Genomic DNA, 27,008 nt, shown 5'->3' with positions numbered 1-27,008 from the left:
AAAGCGGAAGAGCGATCAAGATTATGTTGCTCTCAAAACTATTCCGTGAAGGCAAACCGACAAGCAATTGGCAATGTAACGCGTGAAAGTCTATTCCCGAGATCGCGAGCGAAAACGTCTCGAAGATTCGTAGCATTCTTCTGAAAACCATGGCGGACGTTGCAACATACTCTCCAACTTTACAAGGATCGTCTCCTCCAGCCGACCCGACCGGAAACTCATTGGACCTCTCCTATCTCCCACCAATCTTCGTCTCAGCCACTCATTTCGAAATCGAAGATCTCCACGAGCTTGAAGAAGGCTTAGTTGAAGCTGGAGCATCATTGACATACGACCCAACCGAAGCCAATATAGTCCTGAGCAAAGTCACTCGGAAACCGCGGATCATCTTTGATCTGAAGTCCAAGGGCCTCTGGACTGAGGAGGCGAAAGCGAATGTTCGTTCCAGCGCGGAGGAAGATGCATCAGTCAGATCTCAAGCGTCTCCAAAGAGAGTCAAGACGGGAGGAAAGCGAAAAGTGTCAGAGGAAGCGTCGGAGGCCATCGTGATTGACGATTCGAGCACGGCTTCTGAGGGAGACACCGAGGTTCTGAAATCACCAAACGCCAGGAAAAGGAAACGCAAAAGCTCGATGAGAAGCCCAGACGTGAAAGTTCCGCCACCGATGGATCATGATCTTGTCAAAGTGGTCAAAGTGGACTGGTTTGCGGAATCTCAAGTGGCTGGTAGATGTCTCCCGTTAGATGCATTTGTCACATACCAAGGTCGAAGAATCACGAAGCCTGATCCACCAGCGGCCCCTACGGCCGGGACGCAAGGCAACTCTCAAGCGGCACCATCAACACCTCACACCACCCGCACCCAACAACCCCTCTCATCACCCAGTTCAATCCTCGAGCGAGCAAAAGAAGACGCCCCCAACACCTCCAAACTCGACCGCTTCGGCAAACGCAAATTCGGCATCGCCCCAACAGCATCCAGCACCGCCAGCTGGGCCGCCGGCGGCCAACCCACTGCCAAACAACCCCACGCGCACCTCCTCCAAACGACCACCTCCGAAGCCGACTCCGGCGCCTCGAGCGACATCCCCGAGAAGCCCGCGTGGGTCGCAGCAGGCATTAAGTATGCCTGCCAGCGGCTGACGCCGGCGGAGCAGGCGAACGAGGCCTTCATCGCGCAGCTGAAGAAGATCAAGCTCGCGCGGCTGCTGACGAACGACGAGATCGGCGTGCGGGCGTACAGCACAAGTATTGCCTCGCTGGCCGCGTACCCGTACAAGATCGGCAATCCGCGCGAGATCCTGGCGCTGCCGGGCTGCGATGCGAAGATCGCCAACCTCTTTGTCGAATGGGCGAATACGGGGAAGATCAGAGCGGTGGAGGACATTGAGGCGGACGAGGATCTGAAAGTGCTGCGGCTGTTTTACGAGATTTGGGGCGTGGGAGCCACGACGGCGAGGGAGTTTTACTTCGATAAGGGATGGCGGGATTTGGACGATATTGTGGATTACGGGTGGAAGACGCTCAGCCGTGTGCAGCAGATCGGGGTGAAGTTCTACGATGAGTTTCTGGACTTGATTCCGCGCGCGGAAGTCGAAGAGATCGGGCGGACGGTGCACCGGCATGCGTGCAAAGTGCGAGACGAGCGCGTGCAATCTCTGATCGTCGGTGGCTATCGTCGAAGGAAAGAAGCCAGCGGCGACGTGGACATCATTGTTTCGCACCCAGACGAATCGCAGACCCTGCACATCGTGAACGACATCGTGACCTCTCTCGAAGACGAAGGCTGGATCACGCACACGCTGCTCCTTTCGCTGAACTCCACCAACCGCGATCAGCAAACGCTGCCCTTCCGCACCGGCGGCGGCGGCCACGGCTTCGACACACTTGACAAAGCGCTCGTCGTTTGGCAAGAGCCGTCCTGGCCAACGAAAGACGCTGACATCGCGGCGGACCCCAAAGCGAAGAACCCAAACATCCACCGGCGAGTGGACATCATCGTCTCGCCGTGGCGAACAGTAGGCTGTGCGGTGATGGGCTGGTCGGGCGGCACGACGTTCCAGCGAGACTTGCGGCGGTATGCGAAGAATGTAAAAGGATGGAAGTTTGATTCTTCTGGTGTGCGAGACCGAGCAAACGGCGAAGTGGTAGATGTGGAAGGGTTTTTTGGGTACGACGGCACCCTTGGGAAGGGCAGAGCGGAGACGATGGAGCAGGCAGAGAAGAGGGTGTTTGAAGGGCTGGGTCTGGAATACCGCGAACCTTGGGAGAGATGTACTGGTTGACGAGAGTATGGCGCAAGAATGCATCGGGGCAAGGCTAGGTGGCGATGAGGACTAAAGCCGGAGATTTGAAACTTTGATACCACCATTTAATAACTATGAAGCGCCAGCACGGCCTGGTTATACTAGCGTTACTTCAAATAACAAAGGAGCATCGGAACCACACGGTTGATGAACGTCTCCGGCAGCTCATAGAGCCAGCTTTTAGCCAGGTTTCATCCTAAACTTCAAAGAAACTGATGAGCAAATGTGGTACACCACATCCTTCACTTACACTGTGAAACATACTACGCCGAATGATTCTATTCTGATAAAATCGACAAAGAAAGAATAATAGGTATAGAACAAAGTATCAACAGCCTCCAGTAGAAACGGCCAGAAAAAAGAAAAAAAAAGCTAATCTCGCGCGTACTCGAACGATCGGGGATATCCTCAAAGCAGCGAAAACGCAAACCAACTCATCAAATCCCAGAACGCCAGAAAAAAGAGAAAAAAAAACCCCTTTCATAACAGCACAAGCACACAATGCTCACAAGCACGCCCGCTCAAAAACGCCCATAAAAAGCACCCACCCGTCAAATCCACCCATTCCCATTCCCGTTCCCACCTCCCCTCCCCGCGCCCTCCCCACCCACCGGCGCCTGCGCCCCCTTCCTAAGGGTCGGATCCCCTTCCCTCTCCCTCGCACTACTCGCGTTCGAGTTGACCGAAACGGGACTCTCAGCGCTCATCCAAGGCCTCCCCTCCACCAAACCCGCGGAAGCGGGCGGGGGGGAAACGCCAAAATAGCCGCCGCCGCTGGCGCGGCTCTTGTGCCCCTGCGCGGCGGCGTCGCCGACGAGCGGGCTCAGGGGCAAGCGCGCGAGAGCCGGGCTGCCGACGCCCCAGGAGGCGGCGCTGGCGGGGCCGAAGTTGATGAAGGAGTTGCGGGCGCTGAACTCGCTGCGCTCGGTGATGGGCGTGAGGTCGGGCTCGCGGCCGGACTTCTGCCTCTTGAGGGGGTCCTCGCCGTCGGCGCCGAAGAAGCCGCCGTTGATGGCCTCGAGGGGCGGGAGCTGGGCGTGCTTGCCGTGGGAGCCTGGGCCGGAGCCGGCGGAGTCGGAGCGGGCGCGGGCGTAGAAGCCGAATTCCTGGCCGTAGTAGCCGGCGGAGTCGTGGGCGAGGGCGTCGGCGTTGGCGGCGGCGATGAAGGCTTCTTCGTCGGGATCGTAGGCGTCGTCGTCGATGTGGGCGGTGTTGAAGTCGTCGGTAGGGGCGGCGTTGGAGTCGTCGGAGGGGAAGGAGGAGGCGTTGAAGCCAAAGTCGAAGCCGGACATGCGGGGCATGGTGTAGGCGGCGCTGGCTTGGGAGAAGCGGGCGTTGTTGGCGTTGTGAGAGTCGGTGGCGTTCATGTTCTCGTCCCCAGGCGCCGCCGACGGAGCGTAGTTCTCAGATGCATTGCCAGCTTCATCTTGTGAGTACCGGCTCTTGTCATCCGCGGCCTCATCCTGACCGTCACGACGGGCTTGTTGCTCCTCGCCAGGATAAACACTACTCTTCGCAGTCGAAACGCTACCCTGCCTCTCGAACCTCCCATCCTCCGCAGCACGGTTCGCCGCATCAGCCAACGCCTGATGATACGCCGCCATCTGCGGCATATTATCCGGCGCACCAGGCTGCGCAGGTAGAGGCGGCACACGATCACTCAGACCAAGTCTCTTCGCATCGTCGGACGGATTCCGCTGCGGGATCCATTGCGGCTCGACACGGCCGTGCAAGGGGAGATCCTCAAGCAGCATCTGTGACTCGCGCTGGGCGGCCTTGGCCGGGTTGGGCATGGCGAACGTAGGGTAAGGCCCGTCACGACCGGTGATAGTCATCGCGCTGGCGTGGCGCTCGTGGTAGCCACGAGGTTCCATGCCTCGGTAGCCGCCTGCGAAGTCCGGGTCGTCGAGCTCTTCTTCGTTGATGCTTTCGCCGTAGCCGGAGGAGTTTTGGACTTCGGCGGAGAAGCCGCCGTCGTCAAAGTACATGTCATCGTGGGTGTCGGCGCTGGATTCCGAGGCGGCGTACTGGAGGTTCTGGTTCATTGAGGCATTGCGCGCGCGGATGCCCTGGCCGATGGAGCCGTGATATGCAGCGCTCTCGGCCGGCTCGTTTGTGCTCTGAGCTTGTGACATCTTCGATGGCTGCGCCGAAGGTGCTGGCTCCGAAGGTAGCGGCAGCTGATTGTAGTACTCCGCAGGATGCTGTCCGATAGCCGTGAAAGCTGTTTGGCGGGGACTATCCGACGTCGCAGGCCTACTCCGTTCCGGGCTGTCGCTGAATTTGAAGCCACTGAAGTTGGGGTGCTGCATATTGCTTGGAGCAGGGACAGCATTGTTCCCAGCCTGCGGCATCTGATGGGCTCCATTGCTGTGCACCGTCGAAACAGTCATGACGCTGTCTCTGTTGGGAACTCTACCACCAGCCGTCTCACCAGGAGCACCGATGCCAAACGCCGCCGCCTGCGGCTGCATGTAAAAGTCATTCCTCGGCATGCCCTGACCGTTCCCTTCCTGATCGCCCACTGTCATCATCGTCGAGTCGCTCATGAAGCGCGAATGCTGCGGGTTCCAGCCATTACTAGCATACACGGACGCATCGCTCGAATACCGCGAGCTAGGCGCCATGGAATCGTGCTTCGAGCTATAGACAGCCGAATGACCACGGAAAGCCGGATGCTCTGCATACGTTTGCTCGGGGTCTCGCCTGGCGTGTGGAGCATCTTCGTCATATACAGAGCTGGTGTCAGACTGCGCGACGTGGATCTTCGGCTGGTGCTGGAACTGCGCGTTATCGTGCATGCGCATCTCCGCCTCCATCTCGTCCTCGTCGTCCATGGCGCCTTCATCGAAGTACTCGTCGTCGTCCTCATCTTGTTCCGTCACGCTCTGCTTTCTCTGATGAGTGCCGCTCGCCATGCGGCGGTGCTTCTCCTCGAGGGCTTTCTCCTCTGCCGCGCTGGCGTCGAGCTGAAAGCTGAATCTGGAGGCGTTCGAGGCAGCATGCTTTGGTGTGAGAGACGCCGCAGGCTTCGTGTGGCCGACCGCAGAAGCTCGCTTTTCCACCAACCTGGGAGGGGTATTAGGTGGTTGAAGCGTCACAGCGGCGTCAGCTACAGCAGGCTCAGGCGTGGAAGCTGCAGAGGAGTTGAAGGCGGGAGACGAGTGAGCAGATGTGTGGTCCGGGAATGCGGGTTTAGGTGAGTTCGGACCGCTGATGATATTGCGAAGCGCAGGGTGAATGGCTTTTGTCGGAGGGCTCTGGCTCTGAGGTCTGCTGGGTCCTTGAGATGGAGACGCATTCTCGTTCATTGTGCTGACGCTCGGTGATTGCGTATGCGTAGTCAACCTGCTGTCGCGGTCGCCGTTGTAGAAGGTGGTTGGGTGGCTTGTCGGCGCATCGAACCTCCCTCCGAGCATTGACATGTCTGACACCGGCCTGGGCTTCTTATCCTGACCGTCTGCTTGGTTGTTGTTCATCCCCACGACAATCGGGCTGACCGGCACGCCAGAGCTCGCAGTAGATTCCCGTTGAGCGAGATTCGACTGATTGCTCGAACGTTTATCACTGTCGTCGTCGTGATAAAAGCTAGCTTGCATCGGATCCAGCTGCTGGCTTCTTCGAGCAAATGGCGGCAGAAAGGCACCTTCCTGGCCAGAATTGCTCTGGTGAGACGCACGCTTGAGGAAATCCTTGTTTTCCAACCGCTCGGCTTGTATTGAATGCTCTTGCGTAGATGGACCAGGTTCGTCATAGAGGTGCTCAATAAAAATAGGAGTGTGGCGGCTATGCCGTGAGCTGACATCGCTAGGCTGTGTGCTGTGCGTGGATTGTCGCTGTTGCTGTTCCTGGCCAGACATGGAGGGTATCGCAGGCATGCTGTCGTGTGAATGCATCTGTTGATCGACAGAAGGTCTGAAACCCGCATCATTCGATGAGACCGTTCGCCTCGGTCTCGGGGCATTGAAATCATGCACGATCTTGCCCCTGATCCGCGGATCGAAATCCTCAGGTATGTTGTTGATACCCGCCGTCGCCACCCTCTGCTGTCTCGCCTGCGCTTGAGCATGGGCTCGCCTCTCCGCCTCATCAGGAACAGCGACCGCATCCTGTCCGCTCCGCCGCCGTACAAGCAATGCCATGGGATTCAGCAAGCGAGTCTTGCGCTTTTCCGGTTTTGAGTGATCCTTGTTAAGGCTGTTCGTGTGATGCGTAGGCACCATCACGCCCGCAACCGTTGAAGACGAGCCCATGGTCTTCGGCCTCGTCGCTACGTGCTGTGGAGCTGGGAAGGCGGCTGACGTTTCCGAGTAGGGTGTCCCGATCGTCTGGGTCAGAGTTGAAGCTGAAGCCGAAGCTGACTTCGTCGACTTGATACTCGGTCTTGCCGTAGAACCACTGTAATTTGTGCTTGTCGCGCTAGGCGTATTTCGCACGTTATCCAAGCTCGCAGCTGGAGTCGGGCTGGATCGCGGAGCCTGTGCTGCCTTCACCTGCGGAGTCGAATCGAGCATGTTCGGCGAGCTGTAGCTGCTCGCGACCGCAGGCGGGCGCTGGACATTGTGCGAGTAGGGCCTGTCTCGGCTATCGACAAAGCTGCGACTCATGGGCGGACCAGCCGTGTAAGGGTCGCCCGGGGCCTGCGGTTGCGGTCGTGGAAACATGGTGGCCTCCATCTTGGGCTTGTCGAAATCGATCTCGGGCCAGGGCTCGGTGGTCGTCACGGAAGGAATGTCCAAAGGCGCCAGCACTGGCGGGGCAGCAGCAATAGCAGAAGCTGGACGCGAAATATCGCTGCCGAACGGCGCAGCCTGCTTGCCGGACGAAAAAGCTCCAGCCGCGTTGTTCTCCCTAAGCAGCTCGCCGTCTCCCCTCCGACCTTGCTCTTTCTCTCTGCGCGAATGCAGACCAGCGTCGCCCTCGTTTCGACTCGCGACCCGCGGAATGGGCGGCAGAACGGGAGGCTGCAAGCTCACAGTCGAGCGGCGGGGTCCATCGCCAGTCAGGCGTCGCACAGAATCGGCGCTGGGACGGTCGCGGTCGTCGGCGGAGGCCAGGGAGATGGGCGAGTGCAGGCCGGCATGCAGCTGGGGGTCAGCGCCGCGGCTGAGGTCGAAGTGCTGGTCGAGGGGGCTGACCGGGGTGCGGCTGGCGGGATTGGAGGAGAGGGAGTCGCGGTGGCGGCGGGCTTTGGCGAACATTGCGGCGGCGGGCGGCAAAGGGCCCTCCTGCGGCGTGTGTTATCTATCGCTGTACTGTATGCGCGGCGACAATATATTCCTCGCAGCGGCCTGCGCTCTCGCTACAGCACGCAAGCGCGTGTGATCGGCCCTGGGGCGCGCTCAGGCTCTGTGACGGCCGGGTCTACGAGGCCTGTAGCCTGTTTCACCAGCAGCCCAAAGCAGCGCCGCGGGCGTGAGTCGGCGAGCGGTGTCGGCTGTCAGCTGCTCTGTGGGCGTTCGAACCGTGGAATAATCAGCAGTCGGGGTATTTCGCGGACGCGCGCATGGGGAGATCGGCGGCGCGCTGACGGCCTTTCTCCGCGTGCACCAGATTTGCGGATGTCGCCTGGAGGGGCGGCGGGTCCATGTGGTGTTGGCGGAGGATGGGGAAGTGAGGTGCGCGCATGTAGGGATGCAGCCTCACAGCACGACGATATCAAGACGGAACTCTCAGCATGTGCTACGTCGACTTAGCGTCGAGCGTGTCTACCTGACGGCCGCCGATCGCCTCGCGGTAAAAATAACCGCGGTCGGCCAACAGGCCACAGGTACAGAGGGCGGCGTCCCCATCGCGGGCTACCTTAGCTCGCGCCTCACGGAAAGCTAAAGACGCAATAATGCGACTCTCCAGCTTTCTTTAGCGACCTCCTCGCTGGCGTGTGCCGCCCCTGCGAAAGCCTCTCGGCTCTGTGCCGCAACGTTCCCCGCCCGCACACCCCTGCGCCGCCGACGCCGCGAGACATCTGCACGCGAGCTTGGGCGAGCCGGTGGCCGTTCCGGAGAGTGTACGTACGCCCGAGCTGCATCCATGTCTTGATTGCTCAACCTGGAGCTGTGATAGGGAATGTTGGACAGGCAGGTAGTCGCGACACCTCGTTGACATTCCTGCCGACGGAGGCTGAACCAAGCCACTGATCCCGTTGGATGCTCAGAGACACGATATCCCAAGATAAATAAACGAATGAGATATCAATCCATATATGATGCTCGGAGCGGCGCACTGATAAGGTGTTAAAATTCTAATACATAAACAGCATTAATACCTGCCTAGTACCAATAACCCAATTCGCTCGCATCCAAAGAGGTATACTGCAAACAAAAGAAAAGTAACAAGCCAAAGTCAGCCGCCCACACAGTTACAGCCCGTTCCATCCCATCCCACCATCCGAATCCATACCTCATAATACACAAACCAACAAAAGAAAAAAAAAATCCCCACACCACACCACTCCACTCCATCAATCAATCCTGCACCAAACTCCTCAACCCCCTCAACGCCTCCCTAACCTCCTTGCTCCCCCCACCACTCCCCTCCATCAGAATCTCCAGCTCCTCCCTCATGCCCCTCTCGCGCATAATCTCCAGCACCGTCCGGCCACTCTCGTCGCGCGCCTCCAAATCCGGGCTGCCCGAGCGCGCCAGCAAGCGGAAAACCTCCGCCTCGCCGTTGTCCAGCGCCTGCAGCACCGCGTTCCAGCCGCGGTACATCAGGTTCATGTCGGCGCCGCACTCGAGCAGGTGCTGGATGTAGCTCAGGTCGTCGGCGCGGTGGCGGCGGATGGCCTTGATGATGGGCAGGTGCTCGCCGGGGGAGTTAGGGTCTGCGCCGGCGGAGTCGAGGAGGAAGTAGAAGATGTCCTTGCGGGCCTCGCGGATGGACGTCGTGAGGGCCGAGAAGACGCCGCCGTTGCGGTCCTCGACGTCGACGCCGGCGGCGAGGAGCATTTTGACGGACGCGAGCTGGTCGGCCATGACGGCGCGCTCGAGGGCGCCTTTGCTGATGGTGGCGGGGGAGAGGTGCTGGAGGAGTTTTTGGAGGACGGCGGGGTCGGCGACGGCGAGGTTGACGGGCCATTCTTGGCCGCGGACGGCGGGGTTGGCGCCGTTGGCGAGGAGGAGGTCGAGCATGGCGTGGTCGCCGTGCTTGATGGCGGTGGTGAGGGCGGTGTTGCCGGAGGCGCCGCGCTCGTTGACGTTGGCGCCGTATTTGATGAGGATCTTGAGGCACTCTGCTTCGCCCTTTTCGACGCACGCTTCTACGATGCCCTTGGGGTGGTGGATATCTGCGCCGGCGTCGAGGACCTTGGGAAGGAGGTGGGGGCGGTGATAGGTGACGCATTTGAAGGTTGGGTAATCGAGAGCAGCCAGGTTGGGGTCTGCTTTTGCCTGCAAGAGGAGATCCACGAGCTGTTCTCGGTCGTCGCGGATGGCGGAGCAGAGCGGTGTGTAGATGCCGTCCTTCTTTGCATTAGGATCGGCGCCATATCTGAGGAGCAGGGTAACTGCTTCGACGCTGTTTGTGGAAGTTGCAAGCTCCAGAATGCCTGGCGCCAGCTTCAGGTTTGCGCCTTTTGCAAGGAGCATCTCGAGGATAGGCGTCTTGTGCACGGCAGGCCACAGCATATGCTTCGGGCCGGGGAGATTCGGGTTAGCATTGTGAGCGAGCAGGTTGGTAACATGGTCGATGCGGTCAACGCTGATCGCTCTGAAAAGCGCTGTCTCGCCTTTGTTGTTCTTGCGGTTCGGGTCGGCGCCCTTCTCGAGCATGAGCTCAACCACTGTGCCGTCCGAGGCGGTCTCGATCGCCTGAATGAGAGGAGTGTTTCCGTTTGCAAGCGGAGTGTCGACATGAGCGCCGTTGTCGAGGTACAGCAGCGCGAAGTGATCTCTTCCCTCAGCCAAAGACAGTGCGAATGGAGTCTCACCATGAGCTTCCACGTGAAGGTTTGGGTCCGCGCCGTGTTGCAGTAGAAGCTGCGCACCCGCTAGGAACATGACCTCGGTCGCGGCGTAAAGTGGAGTGATCCCAGCGCGGTCCCGCGCATCGACTTGGGCGCCGAACTGGAGGAGAAGGCGCATGCTGTCGAGGTCGCTGATAGACACGGCCAAATGTAGCAGGTTCTGGTCAGGTTCGCCATCTGCGGGCGTGCCGGAACTCCAGAAGCTGTTGAACGAGTCGGTGATCCTTAAAACGTACAGCACGCACGAGAGTGGACTTTTGTGTGTGCGATGCGCCGTTCACCCCATTCTTGGGACCTCGAATTGGTATCGAGCCGTACTCTGACTTCATTCTTGGTGAGTGCGAAGTGACGCTATCGTGGGCTTGACTTGACGTCTCTTCCGTGTGCGAAGCCATCCTGTGATTGCGCGATCCTGGCGAGGAGACATTGTCGTTGGGTCCCGCCTGTGACGCCCGTGCGCTGGGTCCTGGTGTAATTGGCAGATACCCAGCCAGATCAGAGAACATCACGCTCGCCGTATCGTTCTCGAAGTTCGAGTGGGTCAACTGTTGCGACTCGAACCTGCCGAACGACGGGCTGATCGCAGGCTCTGGCGGAGCCTCTTTGCGTGCCAGGGCTGCAAACACCGCGACATTGTTTTGACTTCTCTTCTTCAGGCGGTTCTCGAAAAGGCTAAGGAGGTCGGTGTAGCCGCTTCCGGGATTCGTAATGTGGAGGTCAGAGCCCGGCAATGCGCCTATAGCCAATTGTAGCTTCACAAGGCCTTGTTCCAAAGCCTTCTGAAGCTTTTCGATCTCTGCGTGCACGCCACGGGAGCGACCGAACAGACTGAAGCTTTGTTTGTAGTCGTCGACCGATCGCTTCAGGAGGAACCTGTCCAGGTCGGTGAAGGTGGCGGAAATGAGTCGTAGATCGTCGTGTAACCGATCAATGCCTCCAGACGATGAGGGCTTTTGCTTGACCGGTCGAACAACGACGCTGTCGACACCGCTCTCGACGCGGAAGAGAGCGCAGCTAATGTCCAGAAATGCAATAGCTAGGCTGTCAATCCGGCGGCTGCTGTCCGCTTTGCCGATGCCAGGGTAATCCAGAAAGCGCAGTGCTATGCTGTTTCCATGATCGACAATGCTCATGCACAAGCTTGAGTAGAGGCTTTGCTTGCTACTGATCGACATCCTGCGAACACAAGCTGTCCCTCTGGCGTCGGATTTGTATTGAGGTGTGCGAAGCGAGAGAGGGGACAGGGGAGCTAGGGACCTTGCGCGTTCGTCTTTATACAAAGAGCAGCAGCGCCCACACAACGATCTTTAGGGTTCAGCAGAGACAGTCCCAGACCAGCCACATGCGGGTGGCGACAGAGCTCGCCTGACAGGATGGAATGCCCCGTGCCGTGCCCTAGAGCAAGAGCCCAGCATCTGCACAGGAGCCGTGGAGATATGCTAAAATCCTTCAGGCTTGGTGTTGAGGTTTCACGGAGCAGGATTCCGTGCCGCCGTCGCCAATCTCCAAGCCATTGGGCCGCATCCGCTAAGTAGTGCAAGTGAGGGCAAGGGTGGCTCCATGGTACGGACGGTTTCCTGGTGGCTTCTAGCTGGCCAGGGAGAAAGTCAAATGTGTTTGCTCTCGTGTAGTTCGGACCTCAGCATGTGCTCAGGCCGGCACACACGATGAATCGACAAATTGACAGCGCGCCGGCCGGGGCAAGTTGGCTGCGAGAGTCATGGGAGGACGCTGAGGGCGCGGCAGGATGGAGACCCCAGCTGATCGGATGTGAAGATCGCTGTGCCACCACGTGCGGATTTGCGGGACAAAATGCGGATCCTTGCACGATTGCCGCCACCAGATTGAAGCAGCGTGCTCGACCGGGTCATTGGACTCGCGCACGCTCCTCAACAATCCCCCGGCGCCACCAATTGTCGGCGGTGCCACCGAAAGTGTGCGCTGCAGGAGCGTGAAGACGGCGCTGGCGAGCCTAGACCCCCTGCGGCTCGCTTGTCCCCGAGTCAGGTACGAGCGGCGCTACACCCCGCGGCCTGTGCCTGTGTCGTCCGGTCGTACCTGGCCGTGCTGGCCCTACCTAAAGGTACCACCATCCCCCGCCAGCGAATCCTTGCGAGCGCTCACAAAGCTCCGTCGTGGCAGCCTCAGGCTCGAAGTTTGTCGGATGAACTCACGTGACATTCTGCGCGCCTCAGGCACACACAGATCTCGGGCTCAGGCGCTCACCGAAGTCCCTCCACGCCTCAGGCGCTCGCCGAGATCCATCAAGGCCTCAGGCTCGTGCGCGCCGTCCCTCTCGTCGGCTGTCACCGCGCCTGGTGGGGGAGGGCGAAGTCAATCGTCATATGCTCGAGAGCTTGGGCACCACCACACCCTGCCCGCTCCATTCTTTCGCCCAGAGGCCTGACAGGCACCGTTTCGCTGCATTCCTACTCGGCCCGACCCCGGTCCTGCCTCTGACTACATATTCCCTGCCATACTACAGTATAGAAAACATTTTCCAGCATTACCCATACACCCAGTGAACCCATTGGCGCATCAAGCTCCCTCACCGATAAGCCCCGGCCTGGCTGGTCAACCCATACCGCAATGGCTCCATCCATACTACACCTGCCGAACGGCCAGACTCTGACCGTCTCCCCTTCTTTTGGCGGCCTCTACTTCAAGTCCAATGAGCTCAACACCCACCACAATGTCTTTCCGCCTGGCTGGACCATCATTCTGCACTCCGAGGACGAACCCGCCGATCACGAGCCCTCAGCTTCCGCAGCTGCCCATACCCAGCTCCACCCTGACCACGGCGCCGAGGACGAGTATCCCATACCTGTACCTGGCGCAAGGAAAGAGCAGCACATCCACCGTTTTAAGCGGCCGACGCTGAAGAACGACCACCTCTTCATCAGTAGCATAAGCAACCCCAGCAGCCATGAGTTCCGCCCGCCTACTAGCCCTACGCGACAAATCGCCATGATGCTGTGGGCGACCTTGTGGTGGTACTTCCACCAGCCTGAGCCCGAGCCGCAGCTGACGACTGCCGCCTCGGCCAACACTCCGGACGCCGGCAAGCCGAAGGGAGAATGGAGGATCAACATCAACCGGGAGGGCATTTTCAAGAGCAAGCATCTTCTGCCGAAGCTGGAGCGCATGGGCTTGATCGCATCGGAGGACAGCTCGGTTGGCCTGGATCCAGACGAGGGTGTGGGCAGGAGCGGAGAAGGCTGGGACCACATGTTTGTGAGTCGTCGAGCCTTCTGGCAGCTGGACCCTCGCATCTACCTCTTCACCATAGCTCCCACCGCCGGCGGTGCGCCTTCACCGTACCCGAGCCTGAGCCCTTCCGGCTCTCGTCCAGCTTCACCAAACCGTAACAGCACTCTCTCCATGAGCTCTCGGTACGCCGGCGACGAAACACCCGGCACTCCTTCTCTGGGACCAACCTCAGGCGGCTCTTTCCTCTGGCGAGCCTCCACCCCTCCAGGCCCATTCAGCTCCGGCTCTCACCTCCCCACCTTCTACCCTCCCCCTCCCGCCCAATACAAATGGACCGGCAACGTCCGCCACCCAGTCCGGCCCAAACCCCCGCGCCAAGGTGAAACCTTCTACACCCGCTACATCCCCTCGCTAGGCCAATACCTCTCCTTCCGCGTAGCATCCCTGAGCCCGCGCCCCGTCCTGCACCGCGGCCCCATTTCCCTGACCGCACAAGAACACCACGCGACCAAGCCCCTCCCCCACGCCGCGACCTCCTCAATGACCAACCTCAACCTCTCCGACGACGCCCACCCCTCGCCAACAACCAACCTCTCCGACCCCGAGCTCCTGCACAAGTGGATGAACGACCCGCGCGTAGCCTACTCGTGGGGCGAGCAAGGCCCCGCCTCGCATCAGCACGACTTCCTCGCCAACAACCTGCAATCGCAGCACTCCTTCCCCGTCATCGGGTCCTTCGACGGCAAACCCTTCGGGTACTTCGAGATCTACTACGTCAAAGAGGACAAGCTGGCGGCGCACATGGGCGGGCAGGATGTCGGGGACTGGGACCGAGGACTGCACGTGCTGGTGGGCGAGCAGGAGTTCCGCGGGCCGCAGCGCGTGAGGGTGTGGCTGAGCGCGCTGGTGCACTATTGCTGGACGGCGGATTTGAGGACGGAGAGGGTTGTGATGGAGCCGAGGGTGGATAATGCCAAGTGAGTTCTTCGGTTCCCTGGGGGGTTTTAGGAGTGCTTTTGCTGACTTTGTGATTTAGATTGAAGGAGTACTGCGAGTCGGTCGGCTTCTGGAAGGAGAAGGCGGTCAGTTTCCCGCACAAGCAAAGCAATCTGATGAAGATCAGGCGTGAAAGCTGGGAGCAGCCGGTTCTGTAGAGGCATGGGGGAGGTTTGATCTATTTGACTGATTTACTTGACGATCAACGGATGATACCCTGATGGTAGACGAGTGTTAGAGGGAAGAGTTACAAGCCTTGTCTGAGCCTAGACGACAGTATTATTGCAAGATAAAGCAGCTACGCTCCGATAGAGCGGAGGTCTTGGGACGCCTGACAGCACTTCGAGACACCAATTATCTCTCAACTCCTCTCGGCCGTCTTTGGCCGCAAGGGATAATACTGCCCACCCCGATCTATCTCTTTGATGAGACGCGAACCGAATACACCTGAACGGTTCTCTTTCGAGGGCGGCGGGAGCCAAGTCTCCAGAATATTGCTGGAGACATAGAGTATACACCTCCGCCGCTCAGCCACAGCGTTATATGGCCTTCACTCGAGTTTACGACGTTTAAAGCGCCCTTGCTTGCTCGCAACTGCTGTCCAATCTTAATACTTGCTACCAATTCTTCCATTTGCCTCAAAGCCTGTCGGTCCCATGAACATTGTTCTCTGGTGTTCCATTAAGTCTCAACCGTTGAAGCTCACAGGTGCCTTCATGCAGAGGTTGCAGGTACGGAGCGAACAGGAGCAAGGAACAACACCATACGCCTGATGCTGTTCGACGATGAAGCAACCTTCACACGCCTCCAAGGCCCCAAAGTGAGCGTTATACAATTCCATTCCCCGATCTCAGGCCTCCCACACCCGTCCCTGTCATCACAGCCCTCACGCTCTCCCCATCTGCCTGCCACTCCCACTCCCACTCCCACGCCCACGCCCATGCCCCTCCCCGCCCCTCCAATCATACACCCTCCCCCGCTCCCCCTCCCCCTCCCCCTCCTCCTCCAAAACCAGCACCTCCGCCCTCAACGTCAAATACTCATGAAACCTCCTCGCAACGCCATCATCCCTCCTAACAACGCCCTCCATCTCCAGCACGCGCTGCTCGTACCTCTCGCTGCTGCCCAGCAGCGCGGCCTTCTCGCGCTCGATCTCGCCCCACCGCCTGCGCAGCGCCTCGACGCTGTCGTTCAGGAAGTCGATGCGGCCGGCGACCATGGCGGACTTCTTCTGCAGGTCGCGCAGCTGGCGCACGTGCAGGGCGCGCGTGGCGCGGAACTTGGAGAGCGGCTGCGCGACTTCGTCGAGGCGGGCGTTGCGGTCGAGGAGGGCGGCGGTTTCGCTGCGGGTGGGTGGGGTGGGGTCTTCGGGTTGGGTGTGGAGGGGGGTTGGGGGTGGTGGGGTGCTGGCCATGTCTGGGGTGGGAGGTTAGTGAGTGTGAAGGGGTGGAGGGAGGGAGGGAGGGAATATGGATGCATACCTTCGTTTGGATGGCTGGGGGTGACCTGGTATTCGTCCATGGATTCAGTGTCGTTGTCATTGGGGTTCTCGTTTTCTTCATTGATTGGCGCGCCGGGCTCTCTAGGGCTCTGGCCGGTCGAGGGTGATGTGTTGAGGTTGTGCCCGGCGAACGGAGCATGGTGGAATGTGCTCGGCGCGAGAGAGGAACTGAAGAAGTCGCTGGTGTGGAATTTTGAAGATGCCATGGCGGTGTTTGCTTTGGGCAACCCGAGGCTAGTCAGGCGATTTGAGGACCTTGAGCGACAATGCTGCTATCAACGGCGCCGGAGGATGGTATTCGATTGGGAGGTGAGAGCGGTTTCTTGGGCGTGCTCAATCTCCTTGAGTGCTTGTCGCTTCTCTTTGGCCTGCTCTTGCTTTGTCGTCACGGTAGTTGCTGGCACATGCAGGTTGCTTAGTTTCTTGATCCGAGAGCTGGCCGGGAGTTGGTTTTGTGGTTGATGTGTTGATGTTATGAGATCGTCGGGAAGCAACTGTTCGGTCTGGAGAGTGCAAGCGGAAGTGAGTGAGCTTTCAAGTAAGTTGCGTTAAGCCCAATCAGGTCGAGTCAGGTGCGCAAGTGAAGTGAATGTGCAATATGTATGACAGAGGCCGTGCACGTGAGGCATGAACGCGCAAAGCGGCAGTTGTGCGAATCAGACTCGAGGTGCTGAGATGTAGAACGTAGAAAGGTGTTTATTCGATTTGCAGTAGTTAAAAATGCTTCAATCAATGATCGCTATTAGGTACATGTACAACCTAGGCGCTTGCGTCCAGCACCCAATTTAATCCGAACTCAAGATCCCAAAAATTCCTCTCCAAACTCCATCGCTCTCCCCAAAAGCGCAAAATGCACATGCTCCTCCTAAGACGCCCGCGGACCCTTCTTTTTCTGCTCGCTCCTAGGCGTCGCCCTTTGCGAGTCCATCGATACACGTCTGAGATCGGGACTCCCAGCATGCCTCCTCAACCTAGAAGCATGTGCGCCAGCCTCAAAAGCCTCGGGATCGACGCCGAAGTCCTGGTCCTTGTTCGCACTCACGTCCGCAGGGGAAGCCCACTTCTCCGAGGTCCTTCCTTCGCCGCTGACGGTGCGCCGGGTGAGAGGCCCGTCTGGAGGGGAGACTTCACGCATCAGAGAGCGCTGGGAAACAGGAGGGAAAGCGTTGGACGACGAGCGGTCGGATTTGCCTGTGGCGGGCGTGCGAGGCGTTTGTGGCTGAGCCGTTGCATTCGGCTTGTCTCTGCCGCCAGGGAAGAAACCTCGCTGTTTAGCAGCAGAGGTCGGGGTGCGAGGTGGTGCGGTCACTACGCGTTTTCCGGACTGCGAGCCGACTCTGTTGCGCTGCATTTCGGGGCTCTGCGGTACCTGCGGAGTCTTTCTCTGGGAGACGGGGCTGCCGTGCGCGCTCTGCTTCTCGGCTTCGAGTTGGACGGACTTCGCGTCTAGCTCTTCGAAGTCGTGCTCGAACCTATCAGGGTTGACTGACAGATCGCCTTCGAGGCGGGCTCGGTCGTGAAGAACTTCGGCAACGCGGCGATCGTAGTCGAGAGTCAACGACTGGAACTCCTCAGCGTGCTTGAGTCGGATTTGAGACTTCTTCTTAGCGATCCGGGTGTTGTAGTCAGCCACGAGCTTCTGTTCGGCAGTTCTGAGAGCCTCGGCTTGCTGTCTGGGCAGCTCGACGTGGCCGTTCTGATGACCGTTGCTGGCTCCGTAGCTTGCCACGAGAGCATTGCGCTCTGTGACAAACTCTGCGGCATGCTTCGCATCGGTCTCCTTATCCTTACGGTCCCTGTCATGGAGCAGAGCATCAAACTTGTCCTTGTACTCGCGAGCCAGCATGTCCTTAGCTTTTTGCAAGTCCCCTACATGCTCCCGGATCTTCTGTGCAAACAGGGCCTCATTCGCTGTAATGGCACTACCGAGTTCGGAGAGCTCGGTCTGAGCATTATGCAGATAGTCTTCAAACGATGACGGAGCTTGCCCGCGACTGACCCGTCTGCTGTGTTGCTGCTGAGGAGTGGACGGACGGCCTGAAGGAGTGCTGGGCCGTGGACCAGGGTTTCGTCCTACAGCCGCTGCGGCCGCTGCTGCCGCCATGCTCACCTTAGGAGAATCGGAGCCAGACTTGTGCAGATCGTGGCGTTCTGAGTACGATGTCCCCGGTCGCGCGCTGCCACGAGATACAGGTCGATCTCCACCGTTCCTAAGCGGCGAGTGCCCTTCATGGAATGCGACATCGAGACCGCGGGAGGAGGGTCTCCGAGACATCGAGCTGCCAGTCGAAAGCTGCCTATTCAGCATAGAAACCTGCCTCTCAAGCTGCGCCTTCTCGTTAATGCTTCGCTGCATCAGGACCTCTGCTTCTTCACGCTCTTGCTTCACGGCCTCCGAGTGAGACTGAAGTGCTTCAAATTCCTCTTGCAAACGCTTGATTTCTGCAGTCGTGTGAGCTTCGTGGCCCTCGAGCTCGATACGCAAATTGTTCATTTCCAGCTCTGCTTTGTCGCGCTTCTCGGCAAGGACGCGGTTTTCCTCGTGCAGCGTGGCGAGGTCACTCTCCAGCAAGTGTTGCTGCTCAGTCGACTCCTCCACCTTAGCCTGCAGGACGGCAAGCTGCTGCTCGAAAGCAGAGCGGGTCTCGAGTACTTGAGCATTGTGCGCCGATGCCATCTTGTCGGACGCCTGGCGAGCAGAATCCTCCGAGCCTGCAACAGCTGACGACATCTCTTCCTGGTGCTTGCGCTCGAGCTCAGCGAGTTGTTCGCCGGAAGCCTTCTCTGAGTCGGCCTGGACTTGAGCCAGCATCTTCTCATGATTCTGCTTTAAAGCGGCGAGTTCAGCATCGCTGCTCTTCTTCCCCTCTTCGAGCGCCTTCTGCAGAGCCTCATTGTGTGCAGTCTGAGCTTCAGAACTCTTGCGCTCAGCTTCAGCCCGGGCATCCTCAAGAGCGCGGTTGAGAGCGGTAGCATTCCACTCATTCGCTTGCTTCAGCTTGGTCGCTGACGAATCGTCGTTCATTTTCAGAGCCTGCGCGATGGCCTTCTCGTGTTCGCTTTGGATGTCCGAGATCTTCTTCGACCACATGTCGTCTCGCTCTTTCAGGGCGGCCTCGTGGTCCTCGCGCGCCAGCTTGACCTGCGACTGAAGAGATGTCTTGAGGTCGCTGGTTGACTTTTCGCGCTGTTCTCGCGAGCTTCGAATCTCAGTCTCCAATTTATCTTGCATCTCAGTCAAAGAGGACTGGTGCTCCTCCCGCAGCTTCGAGATCTCGGCATGCTTCGCCTCTTCGGCTTCCTTCATAGCGGTAATCTCCGCCTCATGGGTCTTTCTTGTCTCCTCTGCCTTTTCTTCGTAACGATCACGAATGGCAGAGAGCATGGTGCGGTGAGACTCGCTAGACTGCTTGCCTCTGGCTTCACTCTCGGCGAGAGCAGCTCTGTGCGCTTCAGCTGTCTCCTGGACTGAACGCTGGTGCTGCACCTTGAGGTCCGCGAGTTCGTTCTCAAGAGATCCTACCTTTTCTTGGGTGAGAGACTTGTCGCTGCCACGTTCGGTGCTGTGCTTGTTGCGGAGCTCCTGGAGAGCGCTTTCACGATCTGTCTTGGCCTTCTCCAGCGCCTCAGCGTAGGACTTCTGGAGGCGGTCGGACTCGACATTGTGGGCGTTGGAGGCATCGGCGGCTGCTGCAGATGCTTCCTCTCTGAGACGCTTGACCTCAGCTTCATGTTCCTTCTGAAGGCTATCCGCCTCGGCCTTGTGCTTGTTGTTGGCATCATCAAGAGATGCCTGATGCTGCAACTTCAGCTGCTCCAGCTCTTGCACATGACCTTCGCGTAGCTTTTCTTCGAGCGCTTTGGCGTTCTGACCAGCTGTAGTTGATTCATCACGGAGACGACCGACGACTTCCTCGTGCTGCTTCTGCAAATCACTGACGGCGCTTTGGTGCTTGCTGTCTCTCTCTTCCATAGATTTGCCATGCTCCTTCTTCGCCTTCTCAAGTTCGTTGGAATGATTCTTACGCAGATCCTCGATTTGACCTTCAAACTCCTTAATACGATCCTGCAACAAACTAGCCTGACTCTTCGACGCAGCGGTAGCATTATCGCCGGAGCGCTGAAGCTCCGCTGCATGACCCGTCTTCAACTCCTCAACCTCCGCCGCATGGTCGACCTTGAGCGTCTCAACAGCAGCCGAGTGCGCCGCCTCACGCTCATCCACAACCTTCTGGTCTTCCCGCCTGGCACTCTCCGCCGCAGCGTCCGCCTCCTCGCGGGCACGCGCACTCTCAGAAGTGTGGAGTCCCTTCAAGGTCTCAAGAGCTTTGATGTGGTTGTCAGCGGCGGCCTTTGCATCGGAGTCTGCTTGTTCAGCGTCGGCGGCGTACTTGGCCTTGAGTTCGTTGACGGCTTCCTCGTGGCTTGCCTTGAGCGCCTGCACAGCGGATTCGTGGAATTGCGCGCGCTGTTCGACGAGGCGCTGGTGCTCCTGCTCCAGGTTTTGGACGGCGGATTCGGAGTCGGTCTTTGCACGTTCGAGTTCGGATGCGTGCTGAGATTGCAGGTTCTTGATGGCGTCTGCGTGTTCGGTTCTCAGGCTTTCCAGAGCGGATGCGTGTGCGCCATCTTGGTCGATCGATGCCTTCTCCAGGTTCGCACGGGCGGTCTCAAGTTCGGATTGCAGGTGTTCGAGCTCTGCAGTGTGCTTAGACTTCAGGTCGTCGACTTCCTTCTGCTTGTTGTCTTTCTCGTTAGCAGCCATCTCCCGAGCGCTCGAGAGCTCTTCGACAGTAGCGTTCAGTCTTTCGACATCCTTGTCATGGGCAGCCTTCATCGCAGCCACAGCCTTCTCGTGTGCCTCACCCTTCTCCCCATGGAGTCTGGTTGCCTCCTCGAAAGACTCAGACAGCTCGATCCGCTTCTGGCTCACCTCCTGCAGCTCCTGTGTCTTGGAAGCAAGCTGCTCTTGAGCAGTCTCGAGTTCCTTGGCAGAGTATGCATGCTTCGCCTCGAAGTCATCGACCTGCGTCTTCAACTTGCGCTGCAACTCTGCGATGGTCTCCTGACTAGAGGTAAGAGACTTCTGGAGCTCATCAAGCTTAGCCTTAGAAGCATTGAGCTCCTCAGCGTTACTTTGCTTCTCCTTCTCAGCCTCCTCGCGGAAAACGCGGTGCTCCTTGGTATCTCTTGCGAGCTTGCCAGCAAGTTCAGCCAGCTTCGTCTTCAGGCCTTCTTGTGCAGACTTCGCTTCGGCGAGCGAGCCCTCAAGCTCGGTCTTCATGCGGCTGAGATCATTCTCATGAGAATCCTTCACTTCCCGAAGCTCTTTCTCATGGGCAGCCAGCACCTGCTCTGCTTCCTTCGATTGAGTCTCGCGCGCAGTGGTGTTCTCCTTCTCATGGACATCCTTCAGGTCCTGGAGCTCGTTGGCCTTCGAGTCAAGAGCCAGTCTGAGCTCCTCCTGCTCGTGGGCCATGGCGTCCAGTCTAGTGCGGGTCTCCTGGGACTCAGCCCTGAGATCCGAGAGCTCCTTCTGCTTTGAAACCACATCCGCAAGCGTCTCGTCATTGCGCTTCATCTGAGCCTGAGTCTCAGCAGCGACGCGGACGCGCTCAGCCTTGCTCTGCTCGTAGGTCTGCGCGGCTGCGGATTCGGCTTTGGTGAGTTTCTCCTGGAGCGAGGCGATGGTCGTTGACGCTTCCTCAGAAGCAGCTTTGCTCGACTCGAGCTGGGTCTTGAGGTCTTGGAGCTCCTTGCTGGTGGCTTCAGAGGCGGCCTTGTGCTCCTTGACGGCGGACTGCAGCTTCTCGCTGGCCTCCCTCTCCTCACGCTCCAGCGTGGCAATCCGGCGATCCTTCGCTGCAGAAGCATCCTCGCTTTCAAGCTTGATCTTCTCGAGCTCTTGGATCTTAGTCCTTGCTCCGTCGGCGTCCTGCTCGGCGGAGCGCTTGCCTTCAAGGGCCTCGGTGAGTTGGCGGTCTTTATCGGCCAATTTGGTGTCCATATCAGATTTGACATTCTCCAGGTCCTGGATCTTCGTCTTCATTTCTTGCGCGAAGTGACGGTGATCTTCAGCAGCCTTCTCAAGCTGGCGGTCTTTGTCGGCCAAGGCCTTTTCGTTCTCTGCCTTGGTGCTCTCGAGCTTCTGGGCCTTGGTCTTCGCATCGCTGGCATCTTTCTCAGCGGCGCGCTTGGCCTCGGTGACAGTTTCCACTTCTTTTCTTGAGGATTGCAAGGCCTCGTTGACACTCTCCGCTTCCTTCCTCTGTGACTCCAAAGTCTCACGGATAGACGCCAGCTGCTGCTCAAGGTTCGACTTCTCCGATGCAAGAGACTTGACAGAAGCCTGAGCCTTCTCATTCGACAGCTCAACCTTCTTGTGCTCCGCCTGGGAAGCATGCAGAGCCTTCTTGATCTCATCCAGCTGCTTGGAGAGGTCCTTGAGCTGAGCCTCCCACTTTTGCGACTTCTCCTCGGCAGCCTCCTTTTCGCCCAGAATCTTGTCGATCCGTGCCTCAGCGTCCGCGAGCCACTTCTCCCTCTGCGACTTGACAAGCTGGACCTCCTCCCTCAGCCTCTCGACCTCCTCCTCCCGCTGGTCCGGCACATCGCCCGGCTCAACCTCGCTCTCCGTGTCCGGATCCCTCGACACGCTCTCCTCCCTCTCCCTCCGCGGCTGCGTCTCGTGCCTGATGCGCCTTTTCAGACCATCAAGCTCGTGGAAGAGCTGTGCCTGGGTGACATTGTGCTGCGGCGAGCTGCGGCGGCGGAAGACTTGGGCGGTGATGCTTCCCTCGTTGCTCTTGGGGGCAGACTGGAAGCGGGAGAGGAGCTGCTTGATGTGCTCGACTTCCTGCGTGAGAGAGCGAGGGCCGCTGTGTGGGGAGTCGGGGCGTTCGGTGAGGATGGAGGAGGCCATGCTCTCGGAGCCGGCGTGCGAGCTTTCGAGGATTTCGTCCATGGTGTTTTATTGTACAATTAGTCCTTCCTCTAGGCTCTCATTTTGTACGAGTTTGGCGTGTATAGGCCTGTTCTGTACAATGCAATGGCTATGCGGGAATACGGTGCCCTGGACGAATTATTCCCAGGGTGATCAGATTAGGTGACGGTGTAGCGAAGATTTGTATATGCAAAAGCCTCCAAATGCAAAGCAAATATGCAACGGTGGAATCAAATAGGAGAGGTGATTATGGAAGTGACCGGAGGAGGACGTGACCCGGATGTCGCCAGAGATCCTGCGAGCAGGGAAGCATTGTGGAAAGGCGATTTTGCAGCAGGGAAGCTATGTCCTCTGGCCGCCGCGCCCACAGCTTCGGCGCGCCGCCGATCGTTTCGCACATCCATGACGTGGGGACGAGCGGGCGACTCCCTCGACATGCAAGATGCAGCCTGCCGCGCGCCCATCCGGTTTGCCGCGAGCTGCAAACGTTCGAGACTTGTGGCGGTGCTGTGCATCACTCCGCGATTGAGTTGTGTGTCTATGATGTGTGTGTACCAGCGATCGCACGCCTGATGGAAGCGCCGTTGCGCTTGCGCGAGCCACTACGAGACCATGCTAAGGGAATGTTTCGGAGCGTCTAGTAGATAATACGGCCGGCGCCGACGTGGTCTTGCAGCGACTTGTGCATCCAAGTTCCCCAGTATAATAAGCTTTCGTGAAACGCAGGCACACATGATGAGGCTGGTTGAAGTGGCCCCTTGCGATGCTGCTTGCGCCCTGCCACAGTCAACATACCAAAGGTGCAAGTATGCACAACATACGTGCATGCAGTGAACGACGGTCATGTGAAAGAACGAAAGCTCCATGGTAAACGAGTGCTCTACTTGTATTAGGTAGAGGCCAGGGCGGGCTCAAGCGAGTGCGGCAAGCGGATCAAGCCGAAACGGTCCACGTCGTTGGAGCTGCGGCCGACGCGTGACAGCTGATAGTGGATCAGATACCAGCAACGCGTGATAGCACGCACGACACCAGTGACTCGCCGTCATCGTCATGGGTTGAGCACATGATAGTTACCTATCAGCAACCATAGACCACTTATTTCGTGACCCAGTCGCTGCAAATACACCATTCTTCCTGGACACTACGCAACTAGGCATCCTGAAGCCTAGGTGCCATCATGGACCGCATTCGCCGACTATGGAAGGGAGAAGAGGAGGAGCAAGCGTATGAGCCGCTCGAGAACAGCATCACAGAAGCCGATAGAAGAGAAGACGATGTATCGTTTGTGGACGATGACGGCAAGCCTCGCTTCTCCTGGCTGGAATATGGCGTGTTCCTACTTTTGGGTATCTCGATGCTGTGGGCATGGAACATGTTCCTAGCGGCCGGCCCATACTTTCAGCATCGCTTCCGCGATAGCAAGTGGATATCCGAGAACTTCCAAGCGGCAGAATTGGCCGTCTCGACCATCACCAACTTAGGCTCGATGCTCATCTTAACGAGGATGCAAGCGGGTGCCAGCTACCCTAAACGCATCATCAGCTCGCTGTTCATCAACATGGCCATCTTTGCCCTCCTGGCGGCCTCGACTGTCATCAATGTCGGAGCGACAGGCTACTTCGTCTTCCTCATGATCATGATATTTGCTACCAGTCTGGCCACTGGCCTGTGCCAGAACGGTATCTTCGCCTACGTATCTGGTTTTGGTCAACCGCAGTACACCCAGGGCATCATGACTGGTCAAGGTGTGGCAGGCGTGTTGCCTTGCATCGCACAGATTGTATCCGTCCTGTCTGTCCAAGATGAGAAAAGCTTGAATGCCCCAAGCGATGGCATTCCCTCCCCAGAGCGACCAGCGCCCGGCCCTCAACCTGTGAAATCCACATCTGCGCTTGCATACTTCCTAACTGCCACCATCATCTCCGTACTCACCCTTTTCGCCTTCTCATACCTCGCAACTCGCCACCGTCAAGTCACTGGCAAACCCACTTCTACCGCAACGACAGAGACCACGGATGAGCCCCAGCCCGCGCGCGAAGAGGTCCCCTTAAGCTTACTCTTTCGCAAGCTCTTCTGGCTCGCCAGCGCCGTCTTCGTCACCTTCGGCATCACGATGGTTTTCCCAGTCTTCACGCAACGCATCGTCTCCGTGCGCCCGCCATCCGACCAGCCGGCATTCTTGCAGCCTTCGAGCTTCATCCCACTCGCATTCCTGTTCTGGAACATAGGCGACCTCCTCGGCCGTCTCGTCACTGCCATCCCGGCGCTTTCTCTCATTGCCCGACCCCGTATCGTTCTGCTGCTGGCCGTACTCCGCGTCGGATGGGTAGGTCTCTACCACCTGTGCAACATCCGCGGTCAGGGCGCTGTTGTCGAGAGCGATGTCTTTTACCTTGTCGTCGTGCAGCTGTTCTTCGGTCTCACGAACGGCTATCTTGGAAGCACTTGCATGATCGGCGCAGGCGAGTGGGTTGAGCCCGAAGAGCGCGAGGCCGCTGGTGGTTTCATGGGCCTCTGCCTCGTGGCTGGGCTGGCAGTGGGCAGTCTGGCGAGTTTCTTTGCTGCCGGCGCGTAATCGGGATTTGGGATTGGATACAACTACACTTAGACACATGCATATATTCGTACCATACACTCATGCATCTTCTGCTCGACACCTTGACCCCGAATCTCTAACAGCGTCAGAAATACTGATTGGAGGCCAGAACGGATCGGGCGGCAACGCTGACAGGACGCTCCTTCGAATTTCATGTCCTCGTGAATACGATGCGCTAATCCTTAGCACAGTATCAATTAAACAGCAACGGTATTTCCGTCGCCCTGACTAGCTCCCCATGTCATCTCAGGGGTCCGAAAGTCGGTCAGAGCCAGCAGGACCAAGCACTGGCCGCTCGCTTGGGTCTTGTGCTGGTCGTGGATACAAAGTCATCCCTCCCCACTATGCTATGCGCTTCCATGATTGTACTGATCGAATCGTGGACTGATAAAAGACAACATATGCGATGTTGCTGCCATGATGCTGCCGTGAAGAAACGGCCAATGGCGTTCGCAGCAAATCGCAATCCTATAGGGCTGAGCTTTGGAGCCCGGTAGATAGTGGAGCCGAGGTCCAGCGCGGGGAGACGGATCGATGATGATGAAGTCTATGGCATTTGGGCGACTTGAAGTGTTACCTGTAGCCTCGACAATCAAATCTTGTGCAAACACAGCATTCTGCACCATTTAGAATACCCACACGCCAGTCGCGATAATCAATCAAGATGGCAGCACCCACCCGGCGCCTGTGTACGCCTCACCCAGCCCCGCCATCTCATCTTCAACCAGAGTAATGACTGACGGACCCATTCTCCAGTGCGCCCAACCCTCTTGTACGCCCCATGCCACGCCCCAACCGACTCTCAATCCATGCACTAACCCACCACCTCCCCAGCATCTGCGACCTGCAAGAGAAATTCCGCCCCGCCATCCACGAGTTCCCCAAAGTGGTCTCAACAACCCAAAAGCTCCTGCGCGCCTCACAAATCCTCTCCATCCCCGTCTTCGCAACGACGCAGCTGCGTGCCAAGCTCGGCGAGACCTGTCCCGAGCTCCAGCTCGACAGCGCGGAGGGCGTCAAGACGCAGGCGCACGCCGACAAGTCCGCGTTCAGCATGTGGATTCCGGAGGTGCGGCGGGCGTTCGAAGCGCTGGGGAATGAGAAGCGCGAGGTCGTGATCGTGGGGATCGAGAGCCATATTTGCGTGACGCAGACGGCGCTGGACCTGCTGCGCGAGGGCCACAAGGTGTACGTGCTCGCGGACGGGGTGAGCAGCTGCAATCCGCAGGAGGTGCCGATTGCGCTGGCGAGGTTGAGGGCGGAAGGCGTTGTGGTGACGAGTTCGGAGAGCTTTCTGTACGAGTGTATGGGCGATGCGGGGATTGGGGAGTTTAGGGAGATTAGCCGGCTGGTGAGGGAGTTCAGTGGGCAGACGAAGGAGAATTTGGAGGGGTTGTGTCGGTTGTGAGGGGGGTTTGGTTAGAGCAATGATACTTATGTTTGCTTCTCGCCTTTTTTGGGACTATCACTTCGAGTGGAAATGCATGCTCCAA

The 27,008-nt window shown here is 58.4% G+C and overlaps 5 protein-coding genes across 5 annotated transcripts; 4 read left to right on the top strand and 1 right to left on the bottom strand.

Annotated features, from left to right (window-relative positions):
* Positions 1-149: 149 nt before the first annotated feature.
* Positions 150-2,285, top strand: WHR41_02716 (uncharacterized protein; the record flags this gene model as incomplete). The annotated part of the gene is made up of 1 exon (XM_069371322.1): positions 150-2,285. One exon carries the CDS (start codon positions 150-152, stop codon positions 2,283-2,285), a length of 2,136 nt encoding a protein of 711 aa, XP_069231867.1.
* A 6,485-nt stretch (positions 2,286-8,770) lies between these two features.
* WHR41_02715 (uncharacterized protein) lies at positions 8,771-11,444 on the bottom strand (the record flags this gene model as incomplete). Its single annotated transcript, XM_069371321.1, has 2 exons — positions 8,771-10,493; positions 10,756-11,444. 2 exons carry the CDS (start codon positions 11,442-11,444, stop codon positions 8,771-8,773), a joined length of 2,412 nt encoding a protein of 803 aa, XP_069231866.1.
* Positions 11,445-12,667: 1,223 nt separating this feature from the next.
* Positions 12,668-15,114, top strand: WHR41_02714 (uncharacterized protein). The gene is made up of 2 exons (XM_069371320.1): positions 12,668-14,456; positions 14,516-15,114. Exons 1-2 carry the CDS (start codon positions 12,859-12,861, stop codon positions 14,631-14,633), a joined length of 1,716 nt encoding a protein of 571 aa, XP_069231865.1. The 5' UTR covers positions 12,668-12,858; the 3' UTR covers positions 14,634-15,114.
* Positions 15,115-24,096: 8,982 nt separating this feature from the next.
* On the top strand, positions 24,097-25,494 carry WHR41_02713 (uncharacterized protein; the record flags this gene model as incomplete). Its single annotated transcript, XM_069371319.1, has 1 exon — positions 24,097-25,494. One exon carries the CDS (start codon positions 24,097-24,099, stop codon positions 25,492-25,494), a length of 1,398 nt encoding a protein of 465 aa, XP_069231864.1.
* Positions 25,495-25,974: 480 nt separating this feature from the next.
* Positions 25,975-26,965, top strand: WHR41_02712 (uncharacterized protein). The gene is made up of 3 exons (XM_069371318.1): positions 25,975-26,204; positions 26,272-26,287; positions 26,350-26,965. Exons 1-3 carry the CDS (start codon positions 26,180-26,182, stop codon positions 26,921-26,923), a joined length of 615 nt encoding a protein of 204 aa, XP_069231693.1. The 5' UTR covers positions 25,975-26,179; the 3' UTR covers positions 26,924-26,965.
* Positions 26,966-27,008: the final 43 nt, after the last annotated feature.

Source organism: Cladosporium halotolerans (assembly GCF_011745625.1).
Source record: "Cladosporium halotolerans strain TM138-S3 chromosome Unknown Sca6, whole genome shotgun sequence".
Lineage (NCBI taxonomy): Eukaryota > Fungi > Ascomycota > Dothideomycetes > Cladosporiales > Cladosporiaceae > Cladosporium > Cladosporium halotolerans.
This window is presented reverse-complemented; position numbering and strand designations above follow the sequence as displayed.